Source organism: Cydia strobilella, chromosome 15 (assembly GCF_947568885.1).
Source record: "Cydia strobilella chromosome 15, ilCydStro3.1, whole genome shotgun sequence".
Lineage (NCBI taxonomy): Eukaryota > Metazoa > Arthropoda > Insecta > Lepidoptera > Tortricidae > Cydia > Cydia strobilella.
This window is the reverse complement of record NC_086055.1, coordinates 11,515,957-11,543,222: the sequence shown is the minus strand read 5'-3', so window position 1 is coordinate 11,543,222 and position 27,266 is coordinate 11,515,957. Positions and strand designations below refer to the sequence as shown.

The window sequence follows — 27,266 nt, the reverse complement described above, 5'->3', positions numbered from 1 at the left end:
CTGATCTGGAGCTCTATTTCACTCGTGAAAGATGAGGTAGCTAGGGGTTCCCCTCATCTGGCAGAATATTATTTGTCATAAATACACTTCGCATAACACGTATCGCAGAAAACTTTTAGTCGAATGATACTTTCGCATATACTTGCCATAATAGTCATTTGGCAGAATTTTCTAAGTTGGTTAGGTTAGGATTTTCTGCCAAATAATATTATGCAAAAAGAAATTCTGCGAAGTAATAGTATGCGACAAGCAGTATGCGAAAGGTAATTCTGCCAAACGACATTTGTGCCAAGTAACATTATGCAATACAAAAATGTCAAAAAAAAATCTGCAACACTAGAGGGAACCATTACTTAGTGCGTCTAATGTCTGGTGAGCATCAGTGAAGTTAATAGATCTGCAGCTGTTGCTCTTACTTATTCGGCGCGTTTCGAGCACGCTGTTTCTATAACTAAGTATGACTGTCATTTCTGGATTTTATATTGCTTTGATGCAATTGATTATTGGTCACTCACTCCATATCCTCCCCAGAAATAAATACACTATAAAAATGTCTAATCATCATACGAATTGGCTTAGTCGACTTACCCAAAACACAAACAGACTACATCGATCCAGTCCATCTTATTATTATTTTATTTTTTCAGGGTTGGCCACTATGGGAGCGCCTGGAATCCACGGAGCACGAGCGGCGGCTGCTGCTGGTGGCGCGACTGCCTCGTGTCCGCACCCTGAACGGAGGAGGAGCGGTGCCCGAGGAGGAACGGGACTCCGCTGAGAGGGCCTTCATTCGGTACTACATGGAGAAGCCGGAAAGCGACCGCCCGGATAGGTAAATGGTTTTTAGTAAAAATAAACTGAAAAATTTCCATCTCATTCTCCTGCATAAGAATATCCGATTTTCTTTACCGCTGCCTGATGAAGCCTAGCCAGGTGGCCCAGGTGTAATTCTGTTTTATTCCCGGACTCCCGGTACCTAAGGGCATTTTTATTTGTGTGACGAGCAGTTGAGCACAGATCTGTTTCTGAGTCTTGGGTGTTTTGTATGTATTTATGTTTTTGTATATTATAAATGTATATATTTGTCTGAGTACCCACAACGCAAGCCTTCTTGAGCTTACTGTGGGACTTAGTCAATATGTGTAAGAATGTCATATAATATTGATTTATTAAATGTTTACTATAGATAGGTATAGTAAACATTTAATCTATCTATATATATATATAAACGTAAAAGTCCTAACTAACTGACTGACTGACTTACTTTAATCAACGCCCAGCCCAAACCGTTGGACCTAGAAAGCTGAATTTTTCACAATAGATAGCTTTTATGACGTTAGTATCCACTAAGGAGTTTTTCAAAATTCATCCCCTAAGGTGGTGGAAAAAGGGTTGAAAGTTTGTATGGAGCTCATAATTTTTGAGTGCGGGACTTGAAACTTTGTATAAAGGCATATTATTAAAATACTAGAAAGTAATTTCAGCGTTTTTGAATATTCATCCCTGGTGAAAAAGGGGTAGAAAGTTTGTATGGAGGTCAAACATTTTTTTAAGTGCGCGACTTGAATCTTTGCATAAAGGCATGTTATTAGAATACAAGAAAAGTGATTTCAGCGTGTTTAAAAATTCATCACCTAAAGTGGTTAAAAAGGGGTTGAAATTTTGTCGTGGTCCTAATTTTATTTTAAGCTAGGTACTTAAAACTTCATAGAAATATGTATAATTAAAAGAGAAAAAAACTTATTTCAGCATTATTGAAAATTCATCCCTTAAGGTAGTGAAAAAGGGGTAGAAAGTTTGTATGGAGGTCGAACATTTTTTTAAGTGCGCGACTAGAAAGGCATGTTATTAGAATACAAGAAAAGTGATTTCAGCGTTTTTAAATATTCATCCCCTAAAAGGGTTAAAAAGGGGTTGAAAGTGAATCTATTACAAATGCTTTGAAACTTCTTAGAAAGGCATTGTATAGGATTCCAAAAAAGTTATTTCAACGTTCTTAAAAATTCAACCCCTAAAGGGGTTAAAAAGAGGATGTAAGTTTATATGTGGTACAAATTTTCTTTTAAGCTAGGAACTTGTCACTGTTGTTGAAAAGTTTGTATTAATAGTTCCGGGAGCGAATATTTTTTTTTTTAATAGTGGACTTGTAAATCTTCTAAGAGGGTCGAGAGGGATTATATCGGGAACAATTTTTTTCAGTTAGGGTCTTGAAACTTCGTAGTTTGTGAAAGACAAATTTCATGTGTTGTATAATTATTAACAAATGATTAACCGTCCCTACTAATATCTTTTGCTGCATAATGTTCTATATTATGCTCATGTAGAATATATAACCACCAACATACAAATCCACGTGTACGAAGTCGCGGGCAACAGCTAGTAAATCAATATTATATGTATAGGTGTCCGATTGTAGTATAGATACAGTATTGAAAAATATTTCACCAGCGGAATCGCCTCTCGAGGGAACTTTTATTGATTTGCTAGCAGAAACCGAATTTTTAGGTCTTTATACCTGAGCCGTTTCTGAGCTAAGATGAACGGGACGGGGACGGACATGGCATAAATATAAGGATTTTCGTTAAGATAAAAATCGAAACCCAACAAAACGTGGTTATTTCTCCATTTCTATTACTCTCTTTGTTTACTTAAGAGATAATATATAGGTACATATTATAGTTATAGCGTACATATAATTATGTGCAGTTACATGGAAAATAACACTGGATTTGAAGGTCAATAATTATGATCAAGTGTGGGCAGAGAATTCGCACTGAAATTGCGACCTAAATGACTAAAGTTGCATGCAAATTTCAATGATACCTCGCGCCGCACATAGCTATACACTTTTAGACCTTATGCCATTGGAAATAAGGCGGAAATGTGTATAGCTATGAATATGTCTATGTAAGTCTATGAATTTAATATGATGCGTATTTGGTACAATGGCGAAACACATGAAGGTCGCGATAAACATTCCGCTATTATATTATTAGGAACTCTATTACCTAGTTAAAATGCCTATTATGTAATCTGAATACCATAAATGTATAACACAAGTATTTTAAACGGGCTAGGATTAGATAGGTATTGCGGATTAACAACTCCACGGGAAACTTACATTACTACTTTGAATGATGTTTATTAAATGCTTTGGTATGATAATGATAAAAGCCTCAATGGACCGGGCTTCCATACAATTTTTTACATGCTCCAACTACGAAAAAAAAACGCAGGGGTATAGTTTTGTGGTTACTTTAGCTACATAAAATTGTGTAATAATATTTTCTATAAAGTTAATAATATCCAGAGAGGATAAATGGGGACTACATTTGTATAGAAAGGCCTTCTCGCGCAGTCGTCCACTTACGTCATAATGAGACCTCTCAACTATTTTTTTCTAGGTACTGGGAGCTGGTGGGCGTGCACGGCAAGCTGGACCCGCTGGTGTCCGTGGACCTGAGACCCGAGAAGCGGGTGCAGATCACCTTTACCTGTGGAGAGAACAGCGAAGTTCGCACCGTTGACGTTTACAGGTACAGAACAACGAAAAAGGGTGCACCTATTGTACTATCCTACGCGTTATCTCATATTTAGTTGGTTCTGTTTCTAGAGGAACCTTGAAACAGGGAGCCACTTTTTATAACTAGGTGTGGTAAAAGTCGTACCTATAGGTATTCTCTTCAAGAACCCTTTTCCTGTTTCTTAATACACTACGCTATTCCTGGACGCAAGGCACGACAGAACGCGTAGAATACGTTGAAATAAAAGAGGTGATGATCATACCTCGCGGTTTTGATTTCGCATATCTGTCTATTACTTTGTTTATTGTAAAATAGTTACCAAACTATGAATTGAAAATAGGTACAGTAAGCTCTAAATGTGCTTAGAAATGTTTAGTTTATGATTTTATAGTTTTTCCCTATTTTTTGGCTACACCCAAATGGTGATGATTAATTTAATTACTTAGACAATTTGAATAAGAACTTCATTTTCATACATTGCTCCATCTGCTTGAGCACTATCACATTTGTGTTTTATTATTCCTTTTTTTTATTGTTAATCTTGGATTTTGTTTATTTCAGAACTGTCGCTGACCTGAAGACTAGGCTGGAGCGATTGGCCGGCTTTCCAGCGGCCAAAATGAGACTCTTCTACGTCGATCAAGAACTCAGAGATTCTCAGGTAGATACCTAAACCTCTATACTAAACTAAAGCCAACTTGTATGCCTTTCATATCTCCCTTCCCTAGCGACAGCCCTGTCTGATTAAAGTTCTATTTACATACGTTTTCTTCATGTCGTCTTACTCTTCTCTCACACAGTACCTACATCTATCCATCTTTTGTATCATATTTTAGGGTTCCATAGCCAAAATGGCAGAAACGGAGCCCTTGAATGTTTTCACCCAAAGGGTAAAAACGGGACCCTATTACTAAAACTCCTTTGTCCGTCTGTCTGTCACCAGGCTGTATCTCATGAACCGTGATAGCTGTTGATTTTATAGACAACTGATATAATAAGGCACTGGTTTTTTTGGAGAAACAAAATGTAAAATGTTATGTAATCAGTAAATGTGTATTATTACAGTCGGAATATAATATAATAATAAAATTTGAATACCTCAACGCTGGTCTTCCGTGGAAGCCCTTCCAAAAAAGGCAACGTAGCTATATAAATGAGATTAAGCAAGTTCGTATATCTAACTAATCCTAATAAGAGATAAAATAATCTGAGATCAGCCACTAAACATAAGTATTTTACCTTGACACCAAGCTGAGTGGAAACCTTTTCAGTGACGTTTTAAACGTTTTGTGACATGTTTTTTGTAATTTTTTTGTTGTTTAAGCGTCCTGAATAAATTTTATTCTATTCTGTTCTATAAATTTATAAATTAAATTTCCTCGAGTGCCATCAGGGCCCGGAAGAGATGAAGTACCCGACCAAGCAGCTCTACTCCTACAACATCCGGTCGGGCGACGAGATCATCATCGACTCGAAACTGAAGCACTCGATCTCCGCCAACTCGACCGCGTGAAACGCCGTCGAGAACCCATAGTTTACAGCGTTGACGTTAAGTAAATACCATAGACAAAATTACTGTATTAGAAGTCTATTTCACTTGGATTTATAGTTAGAATTTTGAAGATGTCTGATTTGTAGGTAAAGCTCTTGAGTAATATTCAGACACGTTAATCAATGCCAATTATTAAATATTATAAACAAAAAACCAGGACAGTCGTACGGCCAATAAGGTACCAGTTTTTGTGTCTAATGTCTATGGAATTATGTCATTGGCGGAACGACTAGTGACACATTTTTTTGCAGATCCATATGGAATAGACTATAAACCCAAGTACTCCTGGTCCTGCTTTCAGTCCTGTAAAAAGAAAAAGCAGCTATCTGCTAAAGTGAGAAAGAGATAGATATATCTACATAAACAGTCTAGCAGATAACCATCTCCCGCTCTTTTAGGGCTGCAAGCAGGTGGGTACAAGGTTTTACACAGTTGAAAAATATATCCTTAATCGATTTTGACAGCTAAATGATGGTGTTGACAGCAGATGGCGTTAGTGGTTTTCCTTTAATGGAAAGCGATAATCGCCTTCAACAATTTTTTGCGTTGAACCTTCGTGGACTGACATCTTCACACAATTTTAAAAATTAAAAATCTACATACACTGTGGCGCCGTGCAGCACCATCTAGTTTACCTGTCAAAACAATTGCTACTATAAATTGCTCTACTTGCTCCAGCTTTACATGCACCATTGCATAACTATATGTAAAAAGTTGATCAACGAAGGCAGTCTAACGGCAACCTAATACAGATTCGAAGTTCTTAGTATTTCAACACCAATAGCAAAGTAGCTTTAAGAGCTAAAGCATATTTTTATATGAAATGGAAGTAGCTTGTAAAAGGACCTAAGTTTCAAAAACCGGCCCTAACTTAAATGCCATGTGGTAATTGTTTTACTAGTGGAATTCAATGGCGTACGTGCCTACAGGGAGGCAGAGCGGACAAAACGCCACGGGCCCTAGTCTGAGAAGCCATAAGCGCAGAAGGATCCTAATAAAATCAGATGATTTGCTACAGACCTCTCAGTTGTTAAGCCACTGAGAATAAAGCATTATTTTTAAGTGTTCTTTAGACTAACAAATGTGTTGTGGAATTAGTTTTTTTTTTACTTTTCGTAGATTTTTTTGTCGGTACCTAATTGTTATTTACCATCACACAAATACTTAGCTGGACTTTATATATTTATCGTCACAAGTAGTTTTAGGTTTGAACTTATAAAGTAAAAAGTACATTATTATTAATTTAATTACAAATTTGATTTGTATACAACATATCGGGTTATAGCTACAAAAAGTATACATATATTCCAATATTTTATGGAAATATGACTGTATCGAAATTATAAATGAACTTATATTTCTTAAAAATTAAGTGAAGTTTAATGTTTTACCTTTATTGCGATTAGCAACTGTGATATAAATTATAAATTTATTAACTTTGAAAAAAATAATTTACTTCTTGTGTTATATTATTTTTATGAATTCTCGTAGGTATATCTCGACATCTAACATTTTTCAGTAACGCGTCTAAATAAGTGTTTAACGAAACGTGAAGTGATACTAACTGCCATTTTATGAGTGATACCGTATTGGTACATTTAAAAGTATATTACGATAATCAAGTTCTACTTAAGATAATGTTCTTACAAAATCATTAGTATTACACGATTCTACTGACTGTAACGGTGAAGCCACTGCGGCGCACGCTACGCATTATCAACTTCTCACAAAAAAGGCCTTTCATGAGGTCAAATCAAATCATCTCATTTTGAAAACCCCATCTACCCGAATAATCGGGCTAATCAATCAATCAATAATCATTTATTTCGAACAAAAGTCCATAATGTGTTAATAAACTCTCGCAATATTTTTTGCATTAGCAACCCCATCTTGTGAAACGTGCGTAGGTAATAGGTCGCTCCTGCAGTCCTGAGGCACAGAATAACTAATAGTACTACCGTACAGAAAATTCACTTCTTCACAAAAGCCAGATTTAGGTACAAAATTATACCTACACTCGCCGCCTGCAAGCAAAATTGAAACTTATAACCGCGCACGAACCGTGAATCTTCTTTGCGCGACGCAGTTTTATGACCGAGCTGCGAGTGTCGGCACGGGGTTGTCACTTGACAAGTTTTTGTACCTATACCTACTGATTTATTATTTTTAAGATAAATATGTAGGAATTACAAACGTAAACATAGAATTTTTAGCCGGAGATAGTATGTCTGATTCTGACGGAAGTAGGTATGCCACAGAAGTACTTATTCCTTTGAAAACATGTCGGACAATTTAGTCCGGAATTTAAAAAAAAAAATTTCTGCTACCTTGTTCTTCCGTTTATTCAGACATCCATAAACAGAACATTATCTTTTATACAGATTAGATCGCGATTTAGGTTTCGAAGCCATTGCGTATTTTCAATTTTGCGCGAGCGGCAGCCCACTGCCATACACCTGCCCGGGCGGTGCGCCGGCCAAATATACCTAAACTGCGCAGTGACACCCCCCTGCCTGAGGGTCTACCGCGAACAACGTTCGATGTGTTGCCTCCCTCTCACACTTACGTATGAATTTACAAGTGCTACAGAGAGGCAACACGTCGAACGTGGTTCGCGGTAGGCTCTCTGGTGTAGGAGGAACGATTCTCATTTTAAAATCAATTCAATTAAAAAACTTACGTAGCTTGCGCTGCAGTTGGCTGCACCTTGAATTTGCAATACATTGTATCTGCTATTGGTTCAAGCAAATATAAAAATTGTCATGTGATGTCTGGAGCTGCCAAAGACGTTAAATGGTTAGAATATCTTCAATGGATGTATACTAACTTGCATGCACGACTGAATCTTGCATGGCAGCCTTATTAAAGTGATACATGCAATAACTTCGCTAAATTCATGTATCTGATATCGTAAGAAGTATATTAAATGGTCGTCTTGTATAATAGAAACAATGGAAAATAAATAAAATAATTGTAACGATTGTTTGTTTTATTAACCTTTTCGATGCTGTGTCAAACACAAAAGCTGTCACTCGGACGCCACGTCATCTAAGTGTCAAAACTGAAATTGAATTTTATGCACATGCACGTAGGTCTATGTTGCTCTGTGGTCTGTGACGGATTAATCAGTTTTTAGCGTTGGACCTGCGGTGCCGGTGCAAACCGGTGGTTAACCGACTTCAAAAAAGGAGGAGGTTATTTTGTATAGTTTAAACATTTCAACGTTTAGCACATCACATGGGCACAACTCAATAACAATAATGATCATCATCATCATCATCATCAATTGTCAAGTCCACAGCGCCGAGAACGACTTTAGCTGTCGTAAGATAGGTAGCTACACCTTACAAGGGTAGGCATTATCTTGATACTGGCAGTCATCATTACAATGCTTGTCGTCGTATTAAACCGTTAATTACCAACCCACAGCTTTTTCCCATAAACAGCGACCATTGTGTTCTGGACTTGTTCCATTATATTCTCATAAACTTCCATCCAACTGCTGCTATTCATTTCTCGAATTCTTCTCCTCAGAAAGTTCAAAAGTATGTTTAACTTGTCTATGTTCTTGTTGATAACCATTTCTCGCATATATGTGACGATCAAATTAATATCGTAAGGTAAGGGAGTTTGGCCACTCTCTAGCCAAGCTCTTAGCAGTTCTCGTACTTTGTCCCATGGAAGATCTAGTAAACCCTGATTAGGAGTAGATTCTTTCTTTACTTCTTTAGTTTCTTTCTTAACTTCCCTTTTTTCTTGTTTAACTACAGGTTGTACAGGTATAGGTGGTTTGTATGGGGGGTTGTAGTTACTCTGCCCATATAAAAATTTACTCATAAGGTTTTTTGAAGTTGATACCTGTGCTCTTGAACATAGATTTTTGGGAGGCCTACCTCGCCTTTTCCCAGCGGCGACAGGAGAACTTTTATTGGAACCTATCAATGGAGATTTTTTTGGCGATTGTACTTTTGTTTTTTTGGGTGTTGTAGGCTTTGGAACCGGCTCAGATTTGACTTTATTCACGATTTCTGGAGGATTTGCCGTATTTCTACTTTCTTGTTTAATTGAATTCGTATTGACAAGGAATTTGCTCATAGCTCCTTTTGCTTGACCCTTATTTGCTAAAGATTCTAATTTTGTGACCTGTATCCCTATACCTCTCATTTCTTTAGGGTCTATCTTCTGTTTGTTACAAAGAGAGATTATTTCTCTAGTTATGATTTCCACATCGTTTGTAGCATTGAGTAAAGAAGTTGACTTGTTTATAACATTGCAAAACCCATGCCCCATAAATTTTGCAGTTTCTACTGGTGCTTTTTCATCTCTTACCATAAGTTTTAGAGTGATACATTTCCCCACAACTTTAAATTGTACCATTCTTGTGTGGACTTCAGCTGACAATTGTTTTAAAAATTCTATGCACTGCTCATTATTCTCGAATCTAATTCCATAGTTAACTTCAGCTGATACAGATTTTCTCACAGTATGGAATGTTAGGGGATTATTATCTCGACCCCTACACTGATCATACAACTGAAGGCCTGTTTTGATACCCAGGTGTTGTTGCAAAGATGCTAAACTGAGATTCTGTAAGGAGCCACATATCTGATGACCAAGAGATTCCAATTTTGAAGCAGTTTGCCTCCCCACTCCAGGTAGATCCCTCAGCTTAATGTCAAAAATGAAATCTTCAACAAGATCTGCAGACAGGAAGAACTGGCCATCTGGTTTTGCTCGCTTTGTTGCTAACCTAGCCTGCAAGCGGTTGCCTCCAAATCCAGTTGAACAAGGACACCCGGTTTTAGTCCTTATTTCTTTTCTCAATATAGTTGCAAAGTCTTGAACAGTAATATCTAAATCCTTTAATAGCTCACTACAATCAACGTACATTTCATCACAAGACACTGCCTCAATGTTAAGAGTGTATTGAGCAACAGTGTTGTATAATGTGTAAGCCACTTCTTTATATCCATCAAAATCATATGGAATGGTTTGTAAGTCTGGGCATAATCTTAAAGCTGCACCCATGAACATACCATTGCTAATGCCCTTTGCTCGAGCCTCATACGAACATGATGCTATTTCACTCATAGATCCATATTTCTCATCCTCATCTCCAATGGCATCAACTCTAGTCTCCAATTTGATATCTTCATTTATACCAGTGGCTTTTTCTAATTTTTTAGCCTGCTTTTCTCTGTATAAATTGAATTCAGTATCCCTGTCTACTCCTGCCCTTTTGGGTCTGCCTTGTCCTCCCTTGGAATGTGTGACAGCCACAGGCTTCCCTCGCAGCTCCGGTATCTTTCGTAACCCTACTGATACAAAGAAACAGTCCATATCTATATGCATGATTGTTTTTCCACCCTCAAACGTTACTTGTGATAGACAGCTGGCATTATTTAATGCAAGAACTTTCTCCTTTAACTGTGTTCGAGCAGGAAATTGATAATTGCTGGTCTCTCTTAGGTCATTTACATGTTGTTTAAAGCATGCTCCGAGTTGTGAAATATGGTGTAATCGAGAATTATTATAAAATTCTGAAATAAAATTAGGATCTGCTGCTGTTTTTGTTGAGTGGTCTGTCCTCTTGGGAAAATCTTCTGATACATTACTTATTATTGGCTTAGTGTTATCAACATTTGGAACATCATCTAACTTCTCATTACTTTTATTGACAGTGCTCTCAGGCATACTTGTTGATGGCTTTCTATCAACATCATAGTCACTTTTGACTTTAGCAAAGTTAAGTCGAGGTTGCAATCTGGAGTTCCCATACAGTAAGTAATCCCTATAATTCAGCAGCTTTGTGGCAGAGATACTGTCTGTAATCCATTCTGGCCTAACGACTTTAACTAAGGACATATTCTTTACTTTGGTGTCAGGTAAATTTGATGCTATAATAAAATCATCACTGCGCTGGTAAGTGTGATAAACACCGCCATGCTTTGCCATAAGTGTTTTCAGTTCGTCTGCAGAGGGGATTGTGTATCCATTAACAAATATGCTTACCCCACTGAATATATCAGATAATCTCTCATGTTCACTGCCCACTCTGGAGGAAAACTGCTCTTCCAATTTGGAAATTTTCGCGTTCATGTAACCGCCCCAGGCTTCGAAGCCATTATCAGGAAATTTATCATCGCGTCGCCTCATACTTTTCGAGCCGTATTAAATTAAAATAAATATAGTTTAGTTTTTGTTTTTGCGCAGTGCACCGTTCCCGCGTCGTGCTTAGCTTAGTAGTTACTAGTTAGTGCTGTCCTGTCAGTTCAGTTTGACATTTTATTTTAACTGTTAGTGTTGTCAGTTCACACAATGTTTAAAAACCCTTAATTTGGTGCAAAGAATATAATTTGGTGTAAAGGAAAGCGGCAATAAGAACCATCATTACCACACGCCATCATTTCTACGAATGAGTGAACACGATCTGTGCCATGTACCCGGTATTTCTTTTGAAATAATTGAAATTGAGGCATAGCAAAGCATAATGGAGCCACACTCGTGTGCGAATCGCGGCGCGAAGCCGCGAACGCGAGTGTGGAGTCTAGTTCGCTAATCAGCGAAATCGACTCCACACTCGCGTTCGTGACTTCGCGCCGCGTAGTCTGGAGTGAGCTTAAAGGTGATAACAGACCTACCGTACCGGACCGCATCCTTGGTCCGGTCCGAGACCTGTTCGATCGTGTGGAAGATAGTCCGCCGTACATCCGTAAAGGATAGCTATAAGTGAGAACGAAAAAGAGATATTTTGACCGCACTAAGGTCGCGGTCCGGTACGCCCGTCTGTCAGAGCTTTAAACCTGGCAACCTCTATGGTTATATATGGGCATAGTTGCTTGATACGATACGATTGACTTGACATTGACATTTGACAGCCGAAGCCGATTCAAACAAACGGCGGTTATTTTGTCTGTTTTTATTCGAGAAATAAATATGTTGTCTTCAAAAGAACAATAATCATATAGCAGAATGTCTGTGATTGAAGAAGCAACTGTAATTGCCCCATGGGTTGGACCTACAACAAGCAGTAACTTTTTAACCGTAGTTGTACTATCATCAAATGTTGACATCATCGAAAAGATATCCAAAGCTCTTACAGATATACATGCCCAGGGAAATTTCAGGTGGAAACTGACAATCTTACGGTCTTTCCATTTAGAAGAAGTCGTGGAACGCTCCGATTTAGTTGGAAAAGTTTCTATCGACTTTGTTATACTGGGCTTGGATACCAGTCGAGTATTCTGCCTTGAATGGGCTAAGAAAGTTTTGATGCAAGTTCACCCTGACCTGCGGAGTCGTCGAGTCATTCTTGTAAACTCTAGTGGATTACCACCAAATTCTATGGCAGTGAATGTTGGTGAGCTAGTGGCTTTCAAAAGTAATTTCAAACTTGACATGATGACAGCAGATGTGTTCAAGTCTGATGATGCAAGGTTCTTGGCGCGACGGCTGTTAAAATACATGGAAGTGTCTATTGGTGTTAAGACTGGAATACCTAATTTAAATGTTTAAAATGTGTTTATATATTGTTGCAAATATCCTAAGAAAATGACTGAATTATGAAATAATTACTTCAAAATAATTACTTTTAGTGATTGATTGGTAATTATCATTAAATGTTTACATGCCACAACAGTATTTTATGCTGCTTCTTTTAATCCTAGAATTAAACTGCCTGTTAATACTTGTTGACAAGCAGAAGTAAGTTTAACCTTTCGAGACCCGGACCCATAATCTAGTAAATATGGCTACCCAGGAAGCCGAAAGGTCTCGAAAGGTTAGGCAATAAGTGAATTAAAGATTTGTCCGAGCCACTTTACTATATAGATTTTTGTCATTTTAACTGAAATATGCAGTTTTGGACACCAACTTGGAGTGGTAGACATAAAATCAAATACAATAGGGAGTATTACTGCAATGTTCTGTTACCAGAATGCAGCACTAGTGCACATACTAAACCATAGAGTAACTGATACTACATACTAGGCCTTAAAAACAGTTTTTTGACAAGTTTTCACTATGATATTGATGCATCAAGGTGGCCTACTGCGAAACGTAAAAATCGAAATTTCATAATCTGCCTCTATCAATCAAATAAGCAAGAGTGATAGAGAGGCGGAAACCGAACTTTCGATTTTCATGTTTCGCGGTAGGCCTTGTGTTTGTGCTAGTGACGCCCTCTATACAGAGTTTTGCGTAATATTCCCTATTGTGGAACATTATTATCATTAGAAGTCATTACTGTGCCACAGATGCCACTTTCTGCTCTACCATGTAATAGCGAGTTCTAAGTTTGAATTGGTTTTCTCTTTGATTCCTGCCTCTTTATCGCTCAAATATGCAAGAGTAACAGAGATGTTAGATAACGAAATTTCGATTTTCTCGTTTCGCGATAGACCCTCAGTTTGTGGTAGTGGCGCCCCCTACGCAGTTTCGCGTAATATTGCCAATAGTTGATACCACGTTGATACCTACCAATAGTTAGTACCTATCTACCAATAGTCGACACCTACCAATAGTCTGCACCTACCAATTCTGAACTGATAACGACTGCTTGAATTTAACACAAAGCACAAGATGATTGTTCTATAGAAAATTCTCGGTTTGGTTTAAGTGTGTATTTCGATAAGAAAGTAATTGAGTAATTTAATTACCAATTAATGTAATTGTAATTACATAACTATATAGTAATTTCAATTGCAACACAGATTAATAAATAGTTAATTGCAATTAATTTAACTACATGTATTTCAATTACAAGTAATTTAATTACATGTATATCAATTAATCAGCCATCTGCCTTAACTATTTTCTTTACGTAATTAACCAATAATTCGCTACTCTAACATGGGCATTTATCAATCGGTAATATTTATTGATAGTTAGGAAGCCTGGGAGAAATGGCACAGAATAGTTGAACACAAACTGCATGTATTTTTAAAGAGCCAACTTGGTTGGAGTTTTAGGAAGTGCAAGGGTAAAAATAAGGGTATTTGCTTCCAACTAAAACACGTAATACATATTTCTGAATTCTTTATTATAGATTGTACTACAAAATAATAGGAAGTTTTCTACAGTTACAATTATATATTACATAAATAGTAAAACAATTACAGCAGTCCTCATTCAGCTCATCGTCCAGACAAGAACAATACAGTAACCATACAAATACAAAACAATATTCCCTACAGGATGCAAGAGATGGAAACTAATATAAATTATAAATTATTACTGAATACTGCTCATTTCCTATCATATTTGTGTAACTATAAATTATTATTGTAAGCATAAAATAATAATCTGTAAAAAATCTAAACCATATAAAAAACAACATTCAGAATGTTTCAAAAGTACCTATATTTTTAGCGGCTCTCAAATAAAACACTACTACACCTGTCACACTGTGAATAGTTACAGGTATTTAACCCTACATTAGATATATCTATAATTGCTGAACCTAACATTAAAGTCACGTTGGCGACTCATTAAAATAAACGTATACAAAAACATTATATTAGGCAATATCACAACTAAATCACCTGCTCGCTGCAGGTCAAATAAATTAACTACGAAATGTCATGTAGGACATGCTAGACATGTGGTGGGGCAGCATAATGTTGGGACATCAATATTTATTCTAGTAACTCAGTGGTCTTATTTTCCGCCAAACTTTATACTGCTACACCATTGTCACCAAGTACAAAATTATTACTCAAATCTTCACCAAAATCAAAAGACAATGCCAAAAAATTTCTGAAATTCAATTAATTACTATTAGGTATATTATGTCAATTTAAATTATCCATTTATAAATTTTGCTGCAATGTGCTGTTTTATTAAAGAAAGTACAAGTAATTATAATCAGTCAAACATATGATTGTTTAAAAGGTAGAAGTCACAGCAAAAAGTTTTCATTTAATACTGGGGCTGCTCGGATAAACTGTGGACTCGTATTCAAACTTATAGATCAACATACTGTATAAAACATCAAATCTACTCATAGTACATGTAGTAAACCAGCGCTAGATGTCAATTTATTTGCGACCACAAAAATGTTGGCAAGCTTTTGTCCTCCTATTCTAAAATAGAAAATAGTTCTTTCCTCAAATTGGTGTTTCCTGTTTCCCTTACTAATCAGTAGTTCATAAGACTAAGGGTTATGTGTGTATTTTAATTGTGCAGATATAAAGATTTGTCATATACCCTCTTTAGGATCGTGGTATGATGTTAAACACAGAAGAAATCTAACTACTGACATATAACACAACTTAATACTATTTTCCTGTACTGAGAGATATATTTTAAAGTATTAATGTCACACTCATTCCTTCGAGTGTCCTTTCAACATCGATGTTATTGAATAATTTAACGCGCAAAGGTCCGCCGGCATCGCGGCGTAATATTAAAAATACTATAACTAGTAATATCAACTATGTTTAATTAAAATTTCAGTTGATTCGCAAACTGTAAGTCAGCAAGATACACGTATCATATAAATGCTATTCGATGCAAGCGGCCCTTCTTAAGGCCGCAGTTCGCCTCAACGCAACCCAATGCGCTTAAATACGACAATGAGTATAAAAGCAGATCTACAAATCGTTCAGGAATGTTGCGTTTACACGAAAGATAACCTTATTAGTAATAATTTATATCCAGTCCCGGAAAAATCGTCACGTTTCAATTTGAGCACGACTTACATATCCAGTCTAAACAGTCAACGCCATAGGCTCTAGCTGCGAGAAAAAATAAAGTGGGAATGAGATATGCGACCGTAGCCCATAGGAGAGACGAAGTATATTAGTTAAGAGTCCCCGGCAAACTCGGCCGAATTTCACCTTCCCATACAAACAGTTTCGTTCTCATTTTAAAACTACGTGTTGGATTGTAATGAAACTTTGCACATACAATGACATGAGGTATATCTAGCTCTGTAATAAGTTTATATAGCTCCAGTTTATAAAACAACCGAAATAGAGCAAAAACATGTTTTGTATGAAAAACTTAAAAACGCTGTATTTTTTTAACTATAGTACCTGAAGTTACATAAACTAATTACAGACATAGATATACCTAATCCTATTAGTACAAAGATTCAGAGCAAACTAGCTACTCGTTTTAAAATGAGAGCGTTTGTATGGAGAACAGAGCTTGCCGGGGATCCTTAATATAGACAAATAACGCGCTAAATGTTGGAATATATTGTAGAAGCAATTTTAACACTTGAATTAAATTAAGCTGCAAATTTGCTGGAATTTAAAACAGACGATATATTGCGTCTTTCCGCCTTTTGTGTATGTTATACCAGTTAAAATAAGATTGAGGGTAGAAAATGAGATTCTTGATATGTAGTGGAGCGTAAAGCCTAAAGGCGGAATGTGGGTTGTGTCCGTAGAGGGCGGGGAAGCCGTGGTCCGGAGGCCGGGGCGGGGACCCGTGGCCGGGGTATGTACACGCGCGGTATGAACTCCACATGTGGCTCGCTCGATCCATACACCATAGCACCTATATATCGTTCACTGTACACATCTGTTCACTATACACTTCGGGGACTCTGAAACAAAAGAAATTATATTAAATATAGGTTACAAAAATAAATCAAAATAAAATATGGTCTAGTTAACCTTTTCCATGCTTAGTAGCAGATCTGCTCTATATATATTCAACTTAAACATGAAGTTGTAACAATTGCTATTTATATGGCAATTTTTTGACATGCGCATACGAAAGGTTAAGTGCAAGGTGGCTGAGGGTCGCGACCAAATGAGGTCGTTATTTTGTGCACCAAGGCTCTCCATTCTGCACTATTTCCCGCCGTCCTGATAATAGGCGCCTGTGTAGATCCCTGGCAGGTCTTTATAGCGGGTTAGGGGAAAATATTTAGATGTGGAAAAACATTTTCTTTTTTTGTATGGACGAGTAAGTAGTATACTTCCTTCTTAAGTAAGAGGCTATGCATACATAAATGGGGATTTTTTATTAAATGTGTACCATTTACTTTTTTTCGAAAATCCAATAACTTTTGGGTTATTTCTACTCAGAATCACGAGGACTATCAATTTAAAAAGAAAAAAAAATGTACCCAAAAAAATCTCAGTTTTGTAACGGATTTTCACATACATTTTGTATGGACGGTTACAAAACTGACACCCAAAATTTGTATGAAAAACTGGGAACACTTTTATTTGTCTCATTTCAATAGTACTCGTGATTCTGAGTCTAAATAACCCAAAAGTTGATGGTTTTTCGAAAAAAAGTAAATGGTACCATTTTTTCTGAAAACTCCCAAATAAGTCTTCAATGTCTCATTCAATGTCATAGTCTTGAGACTTGATAAAAAGTTTGAGAAAGCCTGGTTTAAATACTCCAGTCAGACATACCTCTTCGTGTCTAGTCGGAGTCGGCGAGGTTGACGACGTCGCCCTGCGTGGGGGCGCGCGGCTGCAGCGGCGGGCGGCCGCGCGGGCGTCCGGCTCCCGGCGCGGGCGCTCCCTGCGCGGGCGCCCCCGCCCCCGCGCCCGCCGCCCCCGCGACCGCCCCCGGCGCCGCCCCCGCCCCCGCCGCGCCCCCGCCGCCCAGCAGGAACTCGCGCGCGCGCTGCTGCTGCAGCGCCATGGCTACCGGGTCGCGGCTGCCGAGCCCGCCCGCGTAGTACTTCGCGCCCATCTGGAAGAAAACCCGCCGTTTGTAATCTAACGCTGAAACGCGAGATCCTCCCTACTATTTCAAAGCTCAGGGTCTCCATTTGACGCTGTATGCCATGAAACATAACGAATTCGCAGTTACCTCGAACTCGAGACCTAATAGGTAGGGACTTGCACCTATTCTATAAAAACCCACTGAAATAAACTATATGGCGCGATTAATTATCTTAATTCGTGACCAACTTATTTGGACGCACAGAAAAAAAAACATGTTTTTCGAATCATAACTGCTCCAAGTTCCAATTGCTCCATACACAAAATAATCTTATCATTCTTACATATATTTTTTCTTACATCCCAATTATGCTCAATTGTACTGATATTAATTTATAATATACATATTATATTATATTATATTATATTATATTATATAGCAACAGCATAATGACTGATAAAGAAATTAATATCGGTACAATTGAGCATAATTGGAATGTAAGAATGTAACTATAAGCAGCCTACTGGTGCGCATACCACCGGAACAAAATATACACTAATGGCACTTCACGAACCCCCATGGCTTCGCCATTTTGAAAAATGAATCTACAAAAAAAATGTTTAATTACCGTACCTTTTTACAAAATTTTACGAGAATCGATTGAAAAATGCGACCTACGGGCTCAGCATGGTTCTTAGAACGTGTACATACTTGTTAGAACGTGACAGGCGATAAAAATGCGACCGTGCTTAGCCCGCTGTAGAGGAAAGCATCCGGACATATAAAAGCATTTTGGCCCAAGATGGATGGATGGATGGATGGCTGGATGGATGGCTGAAATGGAGACCTTCGCTTCACTCGGACAATAAAATAACTTACACTTTGTTGCTGCATGAGCTGCTGCAACCGCATCTGCTGCTGTTGCTGCTGCTGGCGCTGCCACGGCGGCTCGTACTGCAGGCTGCTGCTCGCACTCATGCCACCGGCTAAACAAAGATACAAATACGTAAATAACGAAACATTCCTATTGAAAATACTCTACAATTTATCATTTTAAATTACAATGCCATTCTAAAAAACATTTTGATATTTTGTTTTTATGATAACAAACTTAAATGATAACAAATTTAGATTAAGTACTTTGATGTATAAATTGTGATAAAATAAAATGTGACATTTAAATTGAAAAAAAAAAAACGCCAGTACTCGATATACATTGTTAGGACGTCTTCAACGTCTTGCGGACCCCAAACTAGGCTGAGCCTGTATCTTGGGGGCCTGGGAAGCAAATATGTGAGGCACATTTCCTACAAGCAAGTATAAGATTAACAAAAAGAATCAGTATTAGTTATATTATGATTATTATGAGCGCCAGTGTCAGTAAGCCTCCTTTGCTATTTTGAATAAAGGGAGTTACAAAAAATTATAATGTAAAAAAATAACGTACAAAAGCACTAACGCAAAAATCGTTGGATAACGTGATCAACTTCTGAAGACCACTGCTAGCTTAATTCATAATTTGACTCATAGTTTCACATCAGTTAGATTAGGCTAGCATTCTGGTGACAATATAGGTAGAAGGTGTAAAAAAAGGTGCATAATTTGTTACCATAGTATTTTCTCGGAAACGTTCGTATTTGTCATGTTTCTTCAGTCAACCACAGTACTTATTGTACTAAGACTGACTGAAAAAGCATGATACGTTCGTACGTTTCCGTGAAAATACGATGGTAAAGGATTATGCACTAGATCTGTAATATCGTGCATACTGTGTATCTTAATTCACCAATTAGAATTCAGGTGTCGGCAACAGGCGGCCCGCGAACCTCTCACTTGCGGCCCGCGTGCCTCCCTGGCTTTTTTGTATGTAATATTGACAAACGAGAATGTCTGATAAAGTCAAAGTGGCGGCCCACTTCAACTTCGTTAACTACTCTGTGGCCCTTGGCTGCTAAAAGGTTGCCGATCGCTGAATTAAATTACCGATATTGTATTTTCTAAACAGCTAGATTTGTTATGTGTAATTAGAGTTTTGAATGATTCACGGTTAGTTTCACTAGACTTATATTGACCGGGATATAGACCGTGATTACCTTTTGTATTATTTGTGAGCTCCCGATATTTCGACGCAGTTACATGCATCATGTTCACGGGTGACTGAAGATAGCGGGTGGGTGTCAAAGTTGTGTAGACAGCGCTCTGTCTACCCTCATTCTTGCGCGTCGGCTGCGTTCACTTTCAACGTTACCAACGGTCGCATTCACACTTGTTGGTCCGGTCGCGTTCACACTCGTTGGTCTGTCCAAACACACTACACTCACGGTGTCACTACGCGTGTTTGATTCGGATATCACTGGTTTTTTACACAAACAAATCACAGGATTCCACACATTTGACAGTTTAAACCCATCTTCACGATTAAAATTTTTGTATTTGTGAATTTCAACGGCTTCTCTTACCAATCTTGGTATATAGTGGCGTTCTGTCGAAATGACCTTGGGACTATGCAACTCGATCCAGTGATTAATATCGGGAGCTCACAAATAATACAAAAGGTAATCACGGTCTATATCCCGGTCAATATAAGTCTAGTTGTTATGTGTACTCACCAGGATTCATGACGGGATTCATCATGGATGGGTTCATCATGCCGGGCGGCGCGTACTTGTAGATCTCGCTCATCTTCTGCATCAGCTGCGCAACAAACATAACTCCTCGTTATAGGAACCTCGCTCTATGCACTAACTACTATATGTATACTATAGCGGTGCGGGTAGTCCCTGCACTCTAACTACCCCCTACCATGAACTTTACAATGAAATTGGCCGGTCGAAGCTTTTTACATGGCGCCAGTATAGGTTTCCGTGTCAATATCTTGTTTTTTTTTTAAATAGTATGACCCGGATGCCCTTTAACCAAATCCCATAGAACAAAACTAAAAACAGGGGAAACCTGCTGCTAGTGCTATCTATAAAAACCTTTGAGAGTTACCAACCCGATTCAAAGTTTTTGTATCTACATCTATGTCACAAAAATAATACAAGAGTAGTAGAGACGGAGATACAGAATCTTTGGATTTCCAAGTTTGCGGTGGGTGGACCTATCAATGTTGCTATAAATGTGGTTAAAACTGCCAATGCTCACAACAAAGGGCGCTAAGGGCTAAACTTTATTTTTTTACGGCATTGCTCTCCGACTCGTCTTTGGTAAAATTAAGTTTTCTTCGCCTTGCCTTATGGGGGGCCTTATGGCATTCAATTATGCTTATTTTTTTATTATTATCGGTATGTGTCAAGAAAGACCACACATCTGGAAATCAATGGAATCAAATGTGTTTTTTTTTTTTTAATGAAATAGGAGGCAAACGAGCAGACGGATCACCTGATGGTAAGCGATTACCGCCGCCCATGGACACCCGCAACACCAGAGGGGTTGTAAGTGCGTTGCCGGCCTTTAAGATGGGAATACGCTCTTTTCTAACCAACTTATACTTATAGGTTAACTTATAGTTTTGAAGCTTAATAAGTAATTTATAGCATTATTGGACATCGCTTGCCCCTAAATAAGTGTCAGATTGCGGGGTATAGTGAAAATACAATAGTATTTGCTTACGACCGGTTGAGACTCTCATTAGATTATTTTGCTATGCTCTAAACACCCGGTTAAATTTTAGGGAAACTTATTTACTTTCAGTCCACGAGTTTAAAATGAGTATTGATTCTTTGCGTATGTTATGAAATGAAACAAGAGTCTCAACGCGACCGAAGCGAGTCTCACAACGGCATTTCAACAGTACAAATAGAAAACGCCGTCGTGAAAGAAAAAGGTCATGCTGAAACATAATCCCTACCGAGGCTATACTGAATAAACAAAACAAGAATAAGGACGCCAACTTACGCCATAATCATATCCACCGAACATCTGGACAAATAAATGTGATATGATTAATGTAATTTAATGTAAAACTGCCCAATAAGGCAATATAGTGAATTGTGTTTATCGTTTGGTATAGGGTAAGTTGTTACTCCTTAGTTTTATGTACACAATTTGTTATATTATTTACAAATTCATAATAACATCTATTGTACATATTGTGTATTAGTGTTTAGTACATAATTCTAGCTGGCTATAAATATAATCACTATTGACCATATATCTGAAAATAGCCTAAGCTATAATTCCCATTGCAAGTATGCTAGCATAATTGATCATCAAAGTATTATTAAACGTTTGATTTATGAAGTGCCTATAATTTCAAACTTTCAGAGTAAGGATCGATATATTATTTCATGAAATAAATTTAGATGTCACAAGTTTAAAACGTATTTTGTGCACACTAAAATTTGTTCAAGATAATTGCTACTAGATACCAAGAACGGAAATTAAACAATACAACTTGAATTAATAGCCAGTCATGGCCTAAGTAAATTTGCCGGTCGTTATGTTAGGTTATCCCATACTTTAAAATACTCCCGAGAACGAATTTGTAAAGCAAAAACCGGGTTTTCCCGGTTCCAGTATTATGTATAAACAGGCGCGGCTTCCTCTAAGGAGCGCTTGTGCAGTGCACTCCCATAAATAATCATAATGAAATTATAGTGCCTAATTAATATATTACTCTTTAAGATCTATCGTACAAAAGTAAAATACCAATTAAATAATTACCTTTATTCATTATAAGTTTATAGACGGCCTATACTACTCGGCCTACTCCTATAATTTCATAGGAATCATAGGTAACGCGCGAAGCGGAGCGCTTTGGATTGCGCTCCTATGAAAAAGATTTAGTACATAAAATCAATAGGAAATTCAATGAGAGCGAAAGAGAAGTTTCGCTACAGTTCCGCACGTGAAACAGAAGATTTTCTATGAAGAAAGAGGTAAAATTGGAGCGGCGCTCCGTAGCCCGTTTGACCTTGCGCCCTCTCGTCGAATGCGCGCGCATTGTGCGCCCCATATTGTCACTTGTTTGTAAACAGACCTTAGTTAGTATAGTCAATTTTAAAGTACGCGCGTGAATGGAATTTTGGCATTTTTTTATTATAAATAATTAACCAAGAGTTTAAGCAGTAAGTGCACATAATTTGTTTGTTGTGAGGTATTTAAAATGAATGAATTTAACGGGAGAATGTGAAAAAAGTTTACAAAATCGACTCGAGTTCAATATAAAAGGAAAACCTTGAACTTTCGTAACAATGTTCGTCAAAAACAAAAACTTATATGTCATTAAATAAGATCAATATGCAAAAACACCGTGGTTGTGTTATGTCGCTGTGATAAAAGTAACTAGGTGTTTTAGTTTATCGTGTTACCTACCTAAGTACATATGTCTTGTTTGGAGCGGGCGCGGGCGGGCGACGGCTGTGCGGTGAGTTTGCTTGGACCGAAACCGATGTGTTAACAATTTAGCACATATTTCCATAAAATTTTAAAACAACATTCACAACCTAGAATCCATTTGTAAAATGAACTGCAGTTAGCGTCTATCGGTCGTCAAGATATTCGTAATAGCGAAATTCTATAAGAGAGTTCAATGACCGTATTTTGTGTCGGTTAATTGAATGTGTAGTTTTTTACTGTGATAGTGAACACCCATAATATAGAATCACCAGCCGCCGCTGTGTATAAAACTAGTACTGGGAGCATACCCTATCCGGTATTTGTTATCAATCCTTGCATCTGAATTAAGAAGGAAGTCAAGGAAGTTTTGTTGAGCAGTATGTTCTCAGTTCTATCCCCGGGGTCGCGGATCTGGTTGTTGTTGATGTCGGGCATGTCCTTGCGGATAGGAGCCTGCTGGGGACATGATGTGTTCAGCAGTGCCTGTGGGCAGTAACTCACCCCCGGGTTGGCGTTGCAGATGATGGGCAGCATGTCGCGGATCTGGTTGTCGTTGATGTTGGGCATGTCCTTGCGGATCATGGCGGCCAGCGCGGCGTACGCTAGCTGCTGTTGTTGTTGCTGCAGGAGGCTGGCTGCTGGGGATCAAATATAATCATAAGCGGTACTATTTAGGGACCATTTATTACTTTCCTTAACAAATATTTGGTCCTTATTATAAAATTTTCCATATTTCGAAATAAGGAAAATAACGCCTTGGCTTTTCCTCTTCGCTGAATCACAATTGCATTCGTCCGTGTAATAATCATCTTTCGTATTATAAATATCGTCAATTTGGTATATAGCAAACACACCAATGAGGATAGCATATGAAGGGTACACGGAAAGAACATGTCTAGTCACTTTGACAACATTTTGAGTTATCGCGGTTTGAAAGGAACGATGTGGGTAATTAACCATATTATTTTAGTGTATAGGTGTTTTTAAAATGAGACAAAAACGAGTTATATTTATAATTGCAGCGGTAACAGAAGTTGTAACTAATAGTTCATTAAGGGCTCTACATTTTAAGATTAAAATCTCATTTTTCAAAAAAGTGACTAGACATGTTCTTTCCGTGTACCCTTCATATACCTATCATATCTCGTATTTCATATTTCATGTACCTATGCGGTGCACTGCACCTAATTAATGATTTATGTTTCCAATGCATTCGACTCACCGTCATTAATAGCTCTCATGGTTTAGTCGGTAAAACAGCTGGAAATATATTTGCTCAAACCCCAATATTTGAACAGACCTGATCAAACGCCTTTGACGTATCTAAAATGCAGGTTCCTTTTGACTATGACTGAAGACAATTGATCTGAGATGTAAAGCTAGAGAGGTGACCAATACAAATGAAGAAAGATCACTAAAGCAGGAATTTGTGAACCGATTTCCGGTTGAGAGATGAGAGATAAGGAGATAACATACCCATTCCGTTGTGCATGGACCAGGTGTTGGGGAAGGGCGAGGGAGGTGGAGCTTTCTTCTCGTTCTCGAACTCCTCCCACGCCTTCTTGCGCTCCTCCTCGCTGAGGGTCTCCTCCTCTTTGTTCTCTAGCAGCGAGTCATGTTCGTGGAACCTAAAGACCTGTAACAACATTGTTTTTTTAGTTTTATTCAACAATCTTGACTCAATAAGGTTCAATATCAAAATTAAGTTTTCGATTTGGGTCACACTGTGGTTAAACCCTGATTGGTGCACGGTCCCCATAAACGGGTGCCGTGCAATTTTACTTCAAACAAAATTCATAATTACAAGTAGCACATGGTCGTTTGAGAATAATAATAAACGTTTTGCATGTAAAACAAACACATAATTTCATAGGTTATGTCCAAATATTTAACGTAAAATAAACCTCAGGGATTCAATTATACACCCGTAAACCGGCAATATTGATGCGATTGACACTTGCCTTGATGATGAGCGGCTAATTGGCCGGCATAAACTTATAAAATTGTAACTACTTATAGTTTTATAAACTTCTTGTTGCACTTACCCGATTCTCGCGGTCCTTCAGCATCTCCGCGAAGAGCCGATCTAGGCAGCTTGGGTACGGGCCGTGGCTTGACGGGGACAGGTTCGAACTTGTATAGTTTAGCGAGATCGTTGGCTGCATACTGCCAATCTATTTGCTGTCAAAACACATTTATAGACAGTCAGTTACCCGATTCTCGTGGTCCTTCAGCATCTCAGCGAAGAGCCGATCCTTAGGCAGCTTGGGCACGGGCCGGGGCTCGACGGGGACAGGTTCGAACTTGTACAGTTCAGCGAGATCGTTGGCGGCGTAGTGCCGGTCTATCTGCTGCTCGTCTATGACGCGCTTGGAGATCGCTTGCTTGGTTACTTGTCGCTCGTAGATTTTCTCTTCCATCGTGCCCTGTGTGAATTTATATTTATAGTTTTATAATAACACTGTAAAATATGCGGTAATAGATTTTTGGGAATTTTATATCTTTAATCTAGCCAGCTTGCAATAATTACATGCCGTGATAAAATACATTAATACACCATAGATCCCTAGGTCTTATAAAAACCCTAGGCGGTAAATCGTGTGGTTGAAGACTATTGTGAAGCCTCGTTAACGTCAGCTGCCGCACCATTGGTGTATTGAGAAACAACAGTTCTTCAACTACTTTGGGAAGAACTTAATCATAAAAATCTGTTTGCCATTCTACATGGGAACGCCCAACTAATAGTACTCTGCTGCTGGCTGTTTATACAATTTAGGGTCGGTTGCACCAAACTGTTCCATCGTCATCGTTAAAGTTTTCACTAAACTTTACTGTATGCTGTATGGAAAGTTTTATAGTAAACCGCCGCGGCGGGTCGGGTGACGTTGATGAGTCTGTCAAGTGCGGATGGTGCAACTGGCACTAAAGTACCTATAGTTACCATGGTTAAAAAGACGTACAGAGCATCTACCGCTCTGTACGTCGTGGGAAGAGTTCAACGACACATCGAAATTCTCAAGTCAAGATTAATAATATTCCAGAAGGTTTACCATGGCCAGGAAGCGGTAGATGTAGCACGGTTTCTTCTGTCCGAAGCGGTAGACTCTGAAGATGCTCTGTACGTCGTGGGAAGAGTTCAACGACACATCGAAATTCACAAGTCAAGATTAATAATATTCCAGAAGGTTTACCATGGCCAGGAAGCGGTAGATGTAGCACGGTTTCTTCTGCCCGAAGCGGTAGACTCTGAAGATGCTCTGTACGTCGTGGGAAGAGTTCAACGACACATCGAAATTCACAAGTCAAGATTAATAATATTCCAGAAGGTTTACCATGGCCAGGAAGCGGTAGATGTAGCACGGTTTCTTCTGTCCGAAGCGGTAGACTCTGAAGATGCTCTGTACGTCGTGGGAAGAGTTCAACGACACATCGAAATCCACAAGTCAAGATTAATAATATTCCAGAAGGTTTACCATGGCCAGGAAGCGGTAGATGTAGCACGGTTTCTTCTGCCGGAAGCGGTAGACTCTAAAGATGCTCTGTACGTCGTGGGAAGAGTTCAACGACACATCGAAATTCTCAAGTCAAGATTAATAATATTCCAGGTTTACCATGGCCAGGAAGCGGTAGATGTAGCACGGTTTCTTCTGTCCGAAGCGGTAGGCTCTAAAGATGCTCTGTACGTCGTGGGAAGAGTTCAACGACACATCGAAATTCACAAGTCAAGATTAATAATATTCCAGAAGGTTTACCATGGCCAGGAAGCGGTAGATGTAGCACGGTTTCTTCTGTCCGAAGCGGTAGACTCTGAAGATGCTCTGTACGTCGTGGGAAGAGTTCAACGACACATCGAAATTCTCAAGTCAAGATTAATAATATTCCAGAAGGTTTACCATGGCCAGGAAGCGGTAGATGTAGCACGGTTTCTTCTGCCCGAAGCGGTAGACTCTGAAGATGCTCTGTACGTCGTGGGAAGAGTTCAACGACACATCGAAATTCACAAGTCAAGATTAATAATATTCCAGAAGGTTTACCATGGCCAGGAAGCGGTAGATGTAGCACGGTTTCTTCTGTCCGAAGCGGTAGACTCTGAAGATGCTCTGTACGTCGTGGGAAGAGTTCAACGACACATCGAAATTCACAAGTCAAGATTAATAATATTCCAGAAGGTTTACCATGGCCAGGAAGCGGTAGATGTAGCACGGTTTCTT

The 27,266-nt window shown here is 38.4% G+C and overlaps 4 protein-coding genes across 5 annotated transcripts in view; 2 read left to right on the top strand and 2 right to left on the bottom strand.

Moving 5' to 3' along the window:
• LOC134748059 (tubulin-specific chaperone cofactor E-like protein) overlaps positions 1–8,053 on the top strand; it is a 37,282-nt gene extending 29,229 nt beyond the window's left edge. The window contains exons 5-8 of one of the 2 annotated variants that reach the window (XM_063682792.1): positions 648–832; positions 3,405–3,536; positions 4,086–4,185; positions 4,909–8,053. In XM_063682792.1, the coding sequence (XP_063538862.1) occupies positions 648–832; positions 3,405–3,536; positions 4,086–4,185; positions 4,909–5,037 (546 nt within the window). In that variant the 3' untranslated portion in view covers positions 5,038–8,053. The remainder of the gene's footprint in view (positions 1–647; positions 833–3,404; positions 3,537–4,085; positions 4,186–4,908) is intronic. The other variant, XM_063682793.1, reaches the window with a different exon arrangement.
• LOC134748058 (DNA repair protein Rev1) lies at positions 8,054–11,315 on the bottom strand. The gene has a single exon (XM_063682791.1). It carries the CDS (start codon positions 11,230–11,232, stop codon positions 8,488–8,490), a length of 2,745 nt encoding a protein of 914 aa, XP_063538861.1. The 5' UTR covers positions 11,233–11,315; the 3' UTR covers positions 8,054–8,487.
• Positions 11,316–11,953: 638 nt separating this feature from the next.
• LOC134747742 (uncharacterized) lies at positions 11,954–12,706 on the top strand. The gene has a single exon (XM_063682366.1). It carries the CDS (start codon positions 12,049–12,051, stop codon positions 12,589–12,591), a length of 543 nt encoding a protein of 180 aa, XP_063538436.1. The 5' UTR covers positions 11,954–12,048; the 3' UTR covers positions 12,592–12,706.
• Positions 12,707–17,466: 4,760 nt separating this feature from the next.
• LOC134747593 (transcriptional regulator ATRX homolog) overlaps positions 17,467–27,266 on the bottom strand; it is a 32,857-nt gene continuing 23,057 nt past the window's right edge. Inside the window, exons 23-29 of the mRNA XM_063682188.1 lie at positions 25,269–25,481; positions 24,532–24,691; positions 23,557–23,693; positions 20,325–20,409; positions 18,595–18,701; positions 17,649–17,742; positions 17,467–17,549 (exon numbers count right to left, since the gene is read on the bottom strand). Coding sequence (XP_063538258.1) covers positions 17,467–17,549; positions 17,649–17,742; positions 18,595–18,701; positions 20,325–20,409; positions 23,557–23,693; positions 24,532–24,691; positions 25,269–25,481 — 879 coding nt within the window. The remainder of the gene's footprint in view (positions 17,550–17,648; positions 17,743–18,594; positions 18,702–20,324; positions 20,410–23,556; positions 23,694–24,531; positions 24,692–25,268; positions 25,482–27,266) is intronic.